This window comes from Geotrypetes seraphini, chromosome 3, assembly GCF_902459505.1.
Source record: "Geotrypetes seraphini chromosome 3, aGeoSer1.1, whole genome shotgun sequence".
Taxonomy (NCBI): Eukaryota; Metazoa; Chordata; class Amphibia; order Gymnophiona; family Dermophiidae; genus Geotrypetes; species Geotrypetes seraphini.
In genome coordinates, this window is record NC_047086.1 from 363,816,384 (window position 1) to 363,829,171 (window position 12,788).

The window sequence follows — 12,788 nt, forward strand, 5'->3', positions numbered from 1 at the left end:
GTACCAATTTAGGCAGATTTTTAAATGTATTTCCGTTTTGATTATGAAATTATTAGGTGTTTTTTTTTGGGGGGGAGAGTTTGTTTTTGTTCTTTTTATCACAAGTGGACTTTCTTCTTCCATTGCAGGATAGTATAATGGTCCATAAAAATCAAAAGCTTTGTATCACGTCAATGCACTGAGCTCCATCAAGTGTAATCACCCATGTGTAAGGGCTTTCTATATTTCTTGACATCCAAGAACAGTGTGAACCCTCTGCTTGAATCTGCAGGCTCTGACTAGGAAGGGAAATTTACAATTACTAGCTCAAGTGCACCTTAGTAAAAGGACCCCTTAATAGATTAAAAAAAAAAAAAAAAAAGCTACTTCTTACTGTAGCCTTCGTACCAAATAAAAACTGGTTGCTTAGGCTCTTCTTTAAAAAGAAGCAGAAATAATTTATTGACTATAAAATATTAATGTTTCCAGACCTGGCATGGGACACACAAAAAAAAGGCGTAAATTTCTGATGTTAAAGCCAGGGGTTATCTCTCTTGGGGTGACTTTTTTCTTTATCACTCATTTAAATATGTAATACAATATTGTATGAAAAAATATGTTTTCTTTGAGCCTTTCCAACTGACAGCCTTCCTATCAGGAGCCCGACTGGATAAAGGGGAAATATGAGTAAAGTTTGATTATTAATTGATATCCTCTCAGCTAAGGGACCTTATTTCTTCTTTATATTGATTTTATTTTTATTATTACTTCTTGCTATATTCAAAATCTTGGATCTAATTTGAGGACTTGAGCTGAAGTTAAGCTATATTTTATTTTTCTTGAATATAATGTAATTGAATAATTGTGCTTTTTTATTTGCTTTTCTTCAACTTTCTGTACAAGTGGATACTTGATATGTAAACTTGAAACCTGATAAATAAATAATTAAAAAATAAAAATAAAAGTGTGGAAACATTTTGAAGATACCTCATATTAAGGTATGAAGACTGTTTGCAATGCTTAGATTCTCCACAAGTTTATGTATCTTCAGCTGATATAATTCCAATTCTACCTTAATTAAAATATTTAATATGTTAGATCTTCTGAGAATGGCCTCAAAGTCAACATTTCAGGTAGTTTCCCTTGCAGTTTAAAGATATTTATTTAAAAATTTATATATCGCATAAAAACTATGCGGTTTATAAGATTACATGCATACATATTTAAGAAATGCTAGTCATGTTTTAACAAGACAAACACAAAAATACATTAACTATCATTATTAAAATCTTCTTTCAAAATTATTTGAATTGACATCAGAAAAGGATACAATGGCGTGTTTGCTACTTTCTTCAACATTCTGTAATAAGTAGAGATCAAGAAGAGCCTGTAAAGAAATTTTAAAAAATTCAGTATTAGACCTGATCCACACAACCTTTTCTAACCAAGAATATTGCATGCAGTCTTGGAACTCAAATCACTATTCAGTCTCTTTGAAATGTAATTATCCAAGCAATATTCATCCATTCCCTCCCCCACCTCAAAAAAAATCATAGAAACTAGCAAAAATAATCTGACAGGAGGAAAAATTAATTTGGCTAATTTTTGTCAGGACAAAGTATATTGCTACCTTACATTGTCCTCCTGTCTCTGGCAGATCTCACCAAAAACCTCATATCTGTCTGTAACAAAATCAAAATAAGCAAACCATGTCAACTGTCATAGAAGCTAACATGTCTTAAGAGGAATGAAATGTTGAGGTGATAGAGAAGTAAAATTTAGATGTGTGCTTATACTACAATCTTATAATAAGTTGAAAGGTAGCACAAATATTTTCTGAATTTTTTAAAAAATTACATACTATCTATCCTTCAACAAAAAATCTTGTGCTTCGCTGCATGAGAACATTTCCCCTACACTAGAAATCTATTTATAATTTTAAAACATACCCTGAAGTCCCTAAGCAAATAGCCCCAAACTACATCACAACAGTTCAATTCCTTAATTAATAGTTTGAATATCAAATGCGTTAAATTTTACTGTATAATGATGTAAAAATAAACAGCATAACTCCATTGTTACATAATATTTTCCTTTATCACTATGTTATAGTCAAGCTGTTGTATAGTATATCTGTAGTGCTCCACTGCAAAAAAATAAACTTCACAACTTCAGGAAGGGGAGGGGGGGTCTTACATGAAGGGTAGCAGGAGGATATTTCCCTGTGCCGCCTTCATCTCTGCTCCACAACTTATCCACTCCATCTCCTAATTGTGAAAGCATTCCATCAATCATCAGGCAATCAGAGTTCCATTTCCTCCTGTGGCAATATGAAAATAAACTTTATAAAATTATAAAAAATCTCTTCTATGTAATTCAAAATTATACTTTTTTTTCCCCTCAAAGGACCTCTCCTGTTTCAAATTAAAGGTAGTTGACTAGTCTACCATACTGGATAATAAATTCTATACGTATAATATTGAAGAGGATTTCCTGAGACTGGGAAAATTTTATTAACCAGACAAAAAGAAAGCACTCCCCACACAAATGAACAAGATATATGTATTTGGCCTTCCTTGTAGGCCAAATACAAAACTGTAGTGAAAAGGGCATGTTTAGAAAATTACTCAAGATGCAATTATTTGTAAATGCCTTTTTTAGCCAATAATTTTCTACTCTCCATAGTTGATGAATTATTCATGATTCTCATTATATAAGCTATGGAATTAGTTTGTAGATATGATTCCTGATGATTGTTTGTGTGTCCATTTTATCATGTTTTTATAAAATTATGTATACTGTATAGAAATTTTTTTTAAAAATAAAATAGATATATTTCATTTATTTATATTTGTTTACATACAAGTTATGTTTATTATGTTTGGATAGTTTTATACTATAAAATAGTAAAAGGTGTTATTTGTCTTTATTTTTCAACTTAGGATAATGTATTCAAATAATTTTTTATATTATATACAGTATTTTTCAGAATTTTTTTATATATGCCTGTACATAGATTTCATGACTCCTGAAGCAGGCATTTCACCGAAACACAACTCAGTGCCGAGTCTCAATTGCCTTTGAAATTTGGTGTTTCGATTAACTATATATCCATGTTTTAAACTCTAGAGTCTAGTGTTGTGCTGGAAAGGCCTTTCTCTGTTCCCTACTTCCTGTTTGTGTGTGAAAATGTTATTAACAGAAAGCACAGTTACTTACCGTAACAGTTGTTATCCAGGGACAGCAGGCAACTATTCTCACAAGTGGGTGACGTCATCCGACGGAGCCTCGATGCGGACTCCTCACAAGCAGACTTGCTTGAAGAAACTCGAAGTTTTGAGTTGCCCTCATGCGCGAGTGCCTTCCCGCCCAGCGCAGGGCACGTCTCCTCAGTTCAGATAGCTAGCAGAGAAGCCAACCCGAGGAGGCGGGTGAGATGTGAGAATAGCTACCTGCTGTCCCTGGATAACAACTGTTCTTCTTCTTATTTTTTTTATAATCACTGCACAGCCTGTTCGTTGATTTGTGAAGAAGATCAAGTACACATCCCAAGTAGAAAACCCTGGAGAATGACATGTATAGCTACATGTGGGACGATTGGAGTAGTATATGCAATAGTATGCCCGTGTGATCTTTGCTATATAGGACACACTGCAAGGAGTTTAAAAACTCTACTATTTGAACACCGGTCTAACATCACTCATAAAAGATAGGTGGATGTGCTCATTCGTCATTGTGTTGAGAAAGGACACTTTTGAAGAATTTCGATGTTTTGTACTAGATTATATTCCAATAACAGCACGAAGAGGGATGTGAAGACTGGATTATACCAGAGTGAACAAAGATCCATTTATTTTCTGAATACCATCTGGCCCAATGGTCTTAACCAAAAAATTGAATGGTGCGCGTTTTATTAATTTGTTGATTCTTTATTTTTTATTTATAAGTATTGTTCTTTACAAGCAGGGTTTCCGGTGGAAATGACATCATGAGACACGGAGCTATAAATCAGGCGCTACAGTGAAGTCAAATTGTGGACGGAATAGGAGCGAACTCCCTGAAGCAGCCATTCATTGGCGAAACAAGAGCCCTGTTGGATTTTGACATGGGTTTCTTATCTTTACTTCAGTGTCAAATATGCTATTGCAGGAAGATCACTGTGCCGGATCGTGATCCTGGTTCTGCTAACAGCTGTGAAGATAAGTGAAACTTTTTCTTAGGTTCTTTTACCTTTTCCCTGTGCACAGTGGTGGGATATGTTCCCGTTTTGAAAGATTACATTTTTGAGTAATAGTGGAGTTGTTTTGCCCATGATACATAATAAGAACAGCTAAAAACCTTATTGGGTGCTGTCTGCATATGAAATAAAGTTGAGGCTTTTTTCTCCACTTTAATGAAATGGTTTTTCAGTGGGCATTTCCACCACTTGGCTAATAACATTTTTTGGATTTAGTTGATTTATATATTGTTATTATTATTTTAGAGAAACGTTTAAATACCTACGTAATATAAATGTGAATAAGTCGAGTCTCTTTCATTTGAAAGGAGACTCTGGAATGAGAGGGCATAGGATGAAGTTAAGAGGTGATAGGCTCCGGAGTAATCTGAGGAAACACTTTTTTACGGAAAGGGTGTGGAACAGTCTCCCAGAAGAGGTGGTAGAAACAGACTGTCTCTGAATTCAAGAGGGCCTGGGATAGGCACTTGGGATCTCTCAGATGGGCAGTCTAGATGGGCCAATTGGCCTTTATCTGCCATCATGTTTCTATGTCTCCATGATAAAGTAAACAGAGTATCTGCGTGAACCTGAAAGTTCGCTTGGCGCCGGCTCTATTGCTTGAATATCCAGCAAATGTGGAATGATAGCATGGACTCTGCATGATTTGCCTGGCCTCCTGGCAGGAGACATCACAAACCAATCTGACAGGTGCTGGCCAAATTCCAGCTTGTAGTTTGACCAAATAATTTCTCAAGACCTACTGGTCTACTGTAATGCTTATCCAGGCAGGCAGAAACTCCAAGAGCCGACCCCCTTTCCGCAGAGAAGCCCTTGGCTCCCTGGCGTCACTGAATCTTTTGGGAAGGTTGTGCAGGACGGGCGGCAGAAGGCCAAGAACGCCTGTAGCCTGCATACCGACCCTGGGCACTCTTGGTGAATCTCTGTGAAGAGGAAGGAGAATACTGCCTATAGATACAAAAATTCCGTCGGGAGCCACAAAAATTAGGACGCCCAGAACCCTTGAATCTTGCTTGACTGTCAGGAAGGATCTTAGGGTGACGCTGCAGGATCCTCCTAAACAGGTTGGGAAGGAGGAACAGCTGGTGCAGGCAGAGGCGAACAGACTCCCCCAAGCTAACGGGAACTCGCAGCATTTTGATGACGGCTCTGCACGGTGCAGGAGCATAGGAAGACTGATCCTGCCCCGCATTGCTGCTAGACCACCAGGTAAGGGCTGGGGAAGGTCCAGGATGCAGCGTTTCTTTCCCCCCCTCAAAAAAAAAAATCACGAATAACCGAATCCGCGGGTACTGAAACCGCGGATTTGGAGGGAGAAGTATACTTCTTTGCAATATATAACATAGTTTGTATTTTCACCTGATCACCTTTTTGCTACTCCACTTGCCATCTTGTGTTCTTTTAACACTTTTGTCCACCTGCACTTTGCTTACAATTGACATATTTGGCTTACCTTTCCTTTATGTATGGTCTTTTTTTTTTTTTTTTATTTATAATTTTTATTCGTTTTCAAATTTTACATAAAGTGTACAAAATATTAAAATACAATTGATGAATACACAATATCACTTTTATATCTAATACATCATATTTTAAATATATTTTTATCCCCTCTCCCTCCCCCCACCCTTCTAGTACTTTCCAATCATACATTACATATTGTATATCATATTATATCATATTATGTAAAAATTATTTTCACTATCCTCCCCTTCATGTGTGTCACAAAGAAGATATTGAAAAGAAGAAAAGACTTTATGTATGGTCTTGTTTTATATGCATAGGTCTATATAAACAACCACGAATATCCGATTTCCAAAACCATAAAAATTCTGGGTGTCACACTCGACACGCACTTGACCATGGTTGATCACACAAACTTAACAGTGAAGAAATGCTTTTATATATTATGGAAGCTAAGGACTATTAAAAAATACTTTGACACAACATCCTTTAGGTTACTGGTGCAATCACTGATCCTATCCACCCTGGACTACTGCAACATCATCTACCTGGGTATTCCACAAAAAACAATTTATAAAACTGAGATTAGTATAGAACACTGCAGTTCGTTTAATCTTCGGACTGCGAAAACAAGACCACATTAGCCCATATTACAAAAAACTGCACTGGCTACCAATGGAAGCGCGAATACAGTTCAAATTTGCATGCATGTGCTTCAAGCAAATCTGGGGCCTAGCACCTAAACACACTTCACTCTACACAACCCCATACGAACAACCAGAAACAAAAACATCTTCGCCTATCCTAAAATTACCGTATTTTCACGCATATAACGCGCGCGTTATACGCGTTTTTACCTACCGCGCATACCCCTCGCGCGTTATACGCGTGAGCGCGGTATACAAAAATTTTTTTACATAGTTCCCACACCGCCCGACGCCCGATACACCCCCCCCAGCAGGACCGCCCGCACCCCCACCCCGAACGACCGCTCGCACGCGCTCCCACCCGCACCCGCATCCACGATCGGAGCAAGAGGGAGCCCAAGCCCTCTTGCCCGCCGACTCCCCAACTCCCCGACAATATCGGGCCAGGAGGGAGCCCAAACCCTCCTGGCCACGGCGACCCCCTACCCCCACCCCGCACTACATTACGGGCAGAAGGGATCCCAGGCCCTCCTGCCCTCGACGTAAACCCCCCTCCCTCCAACGACCGCCCCCCCCCAAGAACCTCCGACCGCCCCCCCAGCCGACCCGCGACCCCCCTGGCCGACCCCCACGACACCCCCACACCCCTTCCCCGTACCTTTGGTAGTTGGCCGGACAGACGGGAGCCAAACCCGCCTGTCCGGCAAGCAGCCAACGACGGAATGAGGTCGGATTGGCCCATCCGTCCCAAAGCTCCGCCTACTGGTGGGGCCTAAGGCGCGTGGGCCAATCAGAATAGGCCCTGGAGCCTTAGGTCCCACCTGGGGGGCGCGGCCTGAGGCACATGGTCGGGTTGGGCCCATGTGCCTCAGGCCGCGCCCCCAGGTGGGACCTAAGGCTCCAGGGCCTATTCTGATTGGCCCACGCGCCTTAGGCCCACCAGTAGGCGGAGCTTTGGGACGGATGGGCCAATCCGGCCTCATTCCGTCGTTGGCTGCCTGCCGGACAGGCGGGTTTGGCTCCCGTCTGTCCGGCCAACTACCAAAGGTACGGGGAAGGGGGGTGGGGGTGTCGTGGGGGTCTGCCAGGGGTGTCGCGGGTCGGCTGGGGGGGCGGTCGGAGGTTCTTGGGGGGGGCGGTCGTTGGAGGGAGGGGGGTTTGCGTCGAGGGCAGGAGGGCCTGGGATCCCTCCTGCCCGTAATGTAGTGCGGGGTGGGGGTAGGGGGGTCGCCGTGGCCAGGAGGGTTTGGGCTCCCTCCTGGCCCGATATTGTCGGGGAGTTGGGGAGTCGGCCGGGCAAGAGGGCTTGGGCTCCCTCTTGCTCCGATCGTGGAGAGTCGGGACAGCGCACGGAGAGGCGGGGCAGTGCACGGAAAGTCAGGGAGGGTGAACGGAGAGTCGGGACAGCGCACGGAGAGTCGGGGCAGTGCACGGAAAGTCAGGGAGGGTGAACGGAGAGTCGGGACAGCGCACGGAGAGGCGGGGCAGTGCACGGAAAGTCAGGGAGGGTGAACGGATTGTCGGGACAGCGCACGGAGAGTCGGGGAGGGCGAAAGGAGAGTCGGGGTGGCCAGAGGAGAGTCGGGGCGGGCGAAAGGACAGTCGGGCTGGATATGCGTTATACGCGTGAGCGCGGTATACAAAAGTTTTTGTACATAAAATCGTGGTTTCTGCGCGCTATACCCGTGTGCGCGTTTTACACGGGTGCGCGTTATCTGCGTGAAAATACAGTACTGGCTGCAAATCCTACCTTAACAGAACCTTCATGTTCCAAGCTAACAGACAACAATCCTGGCTGGGAAACTACATAAATAAAACCAGACAGACCTACAATGCATTCCGAAAATCTATCAAAACCACTCTGTTTGATAAATTCATCATCTAAACAGACCAATCCGTGCTCTCTATGCTTTTTCCCCCCATAAACCCTAAGCAATCTTCAGGCAATTGCTATCCCTCTCACTTCCCCCCCTCTTACTTTCCCTCCCCTACAACCCTTTTCTTCCCCTCATGCATTTGTTAATTCACTGAATGTCCAGCCTTCTTTTGATGTGAACCGCCTAGAAGTCAACTGACTATGGCGGTATAGAAAAATAAAGTTATTATTATTATATACGCATAATTTCTCAATTCATGAATTGTTTGTTTTTATATATTGCCCATTTAATTTTATGTAAACATTCAAATGTTTTAACCATTTAAGTACAAGTATATGATTTTATTGTTATAAATATTGGTTTGATTTAGTTATGATTTTATTTGCAATTTTGCCTCTGATGCAGCCCTTGGGCGAAACTTGGCCACATCAGATATGTGACATTAAATTTCTTTTTGCTCCATATACTCATTTGGTCTGCTCTTTGTTCTACACCTGAATCATTCCAGATCATCTGCCTCTCTTATGTCCCTTTCATCAGTTTTATATAGAAAATATAAGAAGTTTTTCATTTTACTTATCTAGTAGGAGACGTTTTAAAAAATTATATTTTCATGCCTTTGCAAATTGCCTTCCAAAACAAACTTCTTACCTTGACAAGCGCTCTAGCTTTTGTCGGCGACCTGTATAGTAGTTCTGTATTAGGCGATAATTATAGAAAGGCCGAGACAACTGCATTTCGTCATCTATGAACAGTAGAAATTTTATGATGAAATGATTCTTTATATACCAATATTTAAGATACAGAAATCAACCATATTTCAAAAAGAATGAGAGCAAATATTAAAGCATCAGTCACTGAATCATCAAACCAATGTCATTCTTTCTCTCTTCAGAGCAGTGTCTCCAGATTGCTTAGTTTTGATTATTATTAATCTACAACCAAACCAAACCAAAACAGAAGTAAAGAAAATGCACATATATTACTGAACATTTTACCATAAATCTTAAAGCAGCTGAAAAATGCACACTTAGGGCTGGATTCTGGAAATGGCACCTGTATCAGCCGGCGCTGTCCACATGTCAATCACAGAATTGCAGCTACCGTTAAACAAACACCAGTAATGTAGGCCAGGGTTTTGAAGACCTACATTAAGGGCGCCTATGTTTGATGTGAATCGCATCTACAGAGGCACCTACGGTTGTTTCTGGTCGAAACTATGCCTACTTTGACCATAGGTGCTGCTAGGCACCTTTTTAGGCAATTGTACTGCCCTTTTTGTAGGTGCCTGCATTTTTTTTTTTTTTTTTTTTAATAAGAGCTGATGAGGGGTTGGAGAGGTGGTAACCCTATACTTCTACTAAGACTAAGGGGTTCTTTTATTAAGATGCGCATTTAGCGTGCGCTAAATTGGTTAGCATACCTTAATAGAAGGACCCCTAAGTATCTTAGATATCAGCCCCTTATGTGATTGAGTTTGACACCCCTGTCCTAGACCTTTCACATGCCACATGATGCATCAACTTGCTACTGCAGTTAGATACACTGAACTGCTTACTTTTATACAAACACATAATAGTAATTGATGAGTTACAATCTCTGGTTCACTACTGAGCTTCCAAGATCAATCTAAATCAGGCCTTTGCATTCATTCACCAGCTTTAACTTTCTTCCTTGTATAGCCTAATGTTTGTATTTAACATACATGGCTAAAGGCAACCTGTTATATGTGTTTGGAGCAGCAGCCTAGTGAATGGAGCAGCAGGTTGAAAATCAGGGAAGCCTGTAGCTTCTTGTGCTCTTGAGCGAGTCAACATTCTATTGCCTCAGGTACAGAATGAGACACCTCTGAGAACAGGTAAATACTTAGTGTACCTGAATTTAACAGTGGCCATATCGAGCTGACCTGTAATCCTCTTATGTGATTCTCCAATAAGTTTGTGTGTTCCTAAGGAAGGACTATCCTTTCGTCCTCACTTTTTTTTTTTGCTTGTGCATCTACCGCATGGGGTACGACTTTCCTGTTTCTTTTTTGGTTCCTGAATTTAACACACCTTGAACTACTATTGAAAAAGTGTGAGCTAAATATAAATAACTTTATAAATGTGTATCTTGAGGTTATTAAATATTGGCATTAAGCAATGGCTAAGAATCCTTTCCGCCAAAACACTGTTAAAACGCTAGAGCAAGCTTGGTCCCTTTTTAAGGACATAGTCACTGAGGTGCAAAATCTATATATACCGCGTATCAACAAGGAATCCAAGAGGAATAAAAACAAGGAACCGGCGTGGCTCACTGCTGAGGTGAAGGAAGCGATCACAGGCAAGAAAACCTCGTTTAAGGAATAGAAAAGGCCAAGAACGGACAAAAACTGGAATAAGCACAAACAACATCAACGCAGGTGCCATAAGGCGATAAAAGGGGTCAAAAGAGACTATGAGGAAAAAATAGCCAAGGAGGCAAAAAACTTCAAGTCGTTCTTTCAGGGAAACAACCTGCGAGGGAAGCAGTGGGACCGTTAGATGAGCATGGAATAAAGGGAGTGCTAAAGGAGGACAAAGCAATCGTCGACAAACTGAACACATTTTTTGCGTCTGTATTTACCGAGGAGGATATGCACAGCATACCGGAACCCATCAGGCTATATGCTGGAAACAAAGACGGGAAACTGACAGAGTTGACGGTCAGTCTAGAAGAAGTATGCAGGCAGGCAGATAGATAGGCTTAAGAGCGATAAATCCCTAGGACCGGAGGGCATCCATCCGAGGGTAATCAAGGAACTGAAAGGGACTATAGCTGAATTGCTTCAACTAGTAGCCAACCTGTCGATCAAATCAGGAAAGATTCCGAAGGACTGGAAGGTGGCGAATGTTACACCGGTCTTCAAAAAAGGTTCAAGGGGGGACCCGGGAAACTACAGACCGGCGAGTCTGACCTCGGTACAGGGAAAGATGGTAGAGGCACTGATAAAGGACCGCATCATTCATCATGTTGACGGACACGGGTGATGAGGATCAACCAGCACGGTTTCAACAAAGGCAGATCTTGTTTGACGAACTTGCTGCACTTCTTCGAGGGAGTAAACAGGCAGATAGACAAGGGCGACCCGGTCAACACTGCATATCTGAATTTTCAGAAGGCGTTCGACAAGGTTCCGCATGAACGACTACTTCGTAAAATTGCGAGCCATGGAATCGAGAGTGAAATACTCACATGGATTAAAAACTGGCTGGAGCATAGGAAACAGAGAGTGGGGGTAAATGGGCAATACTCGGACTGGAAGAGCGTCACTAGTGGGGTGCCGCAGGGCTCGGTGCTTAGACCTGTGCTCTTCAACATCTTTATAAACGATCTGGACGTTGGTACGACGAGTGAGGCGATTAAATTTGCACATAATACGAAATGATTCAGAGTAGTGAAAACATAAGGGGATTGCGAAGATCTGCAACATGACATAATCAGGCTCGAAGAATGGGCATCGACATGGCAGATGAGGTTCAACGTGGATAAGTGTAAGGTGATGCACGTCGGTAGCAAAAATCTCATGCACGAATACAGGATGTCCGGGGCAGTACTTGGAGAGACTTCCCAGGAAAGAGACTTGGGAGTTCTGATCGACAAGTTGATGAAGCCATATGCATAATGCACAGCGGCGGCGAAAAGGGCGAACAGAATGCTAGGAATGATAAAGAAGGGGATCACGAACAGATCGGAGAAGGTTATCATGCTGCTGTACTGGGCCATGGTGCACCCTCACCTGGAGTACTGCGTCCAGCACTGGCCTCCGTACATGAAGAAGGACACGGTACTACTCGAAAGGGTCCAGAGAGAAGAGAGACTAAAATGGTTAAGGGGCTGGAGGAGTTGCTGTACAGTGAGAGATTAGATAAACTGGGTCTTTCCTCTCTCGATAAGAGGAGATTGAGAGGGGACATGATTGAAACATTCAAGATACTGAAGGGAATAAACTTAGTAGATAAAGACAGGTTGTTCACCCTCTCCAAGGTAGGGAGAACGAGAGGGCACTCTCTAAAACTGAAAGGGGATAGATTCCGTACGAATATAAGGAAATTCTTCTTCACTCTGAAAGTGGTGAAAACTTGAATGCACTCCTGGAGTCTGTCGTACGGGAAAACACCCTCCAGGGATTCAAGACAAAGTTGGACAAGTTCCTGCTCAACTGGAAAGTACGCAGGTGAGGCTGGGCTCATTTAGAGCACTGGCCTTTGACCTAAGGGCCGCTGCGTGAGCGGACTGCTGGGCAAGATGGACCACTGGTCTGACCCACCAGCGGCAATTCTTATGTTCTTATGTTCACAGAATCTCTAACCCATCAGCTGAAATAACAAATTGGACTTAGGACTAGAAAAGCAGTATCAAAATGTACTAAACAGCAGGAAGCAAGATCATTACCAAGCCTTTAAATCAAACTCTGATTAAATACTTTTTGAATATGCTAGACACTAACATTTTCAATTTGGATATATTACACAAAAAAAAAAAACTTTTCATGATTTATAGCATGCCAATTCAAATTTAGACATAAAAAATTCAACATATGAAAATCTGCAAGTAAACAAGCTA

At 41.8% G+C, this 12,788-nt stretch overlaps 1 protein-coding gene across 2 annotated transcripts in view; it reads right to left on the reverse strand.

Annotated features, from left to right (window-relative positions):
• Positions 1–12,788, reverse strand: part of AHCTF1 (AT-hook containing transcription factor 1) — a 368,321-nt gene that overhangs the window by 172,992 nt on the left and 182,541 nt on the right. For both annotated transcript variants that reach the window (XM_033936331.1, XM_033936330.1), the window contains exons 17-19: positions 8,856–8,949; positions 2,176–2,299; positions 1,310–1,366 (exon numbers count right to left, since the gene is read on the reverse strand). In XM_033936331.1, coding sequence (XP_033792222.1) covers positions 1,310–1,366; positions 2,176–2,299; positions 8,856–8,949 — 275 coding nt within the window. The remainder of the gene's footprint in view (positions 1–1,309; positions 1,367–2,175; positions 2,300–8,855; positions 8,950–12,788) is intronic.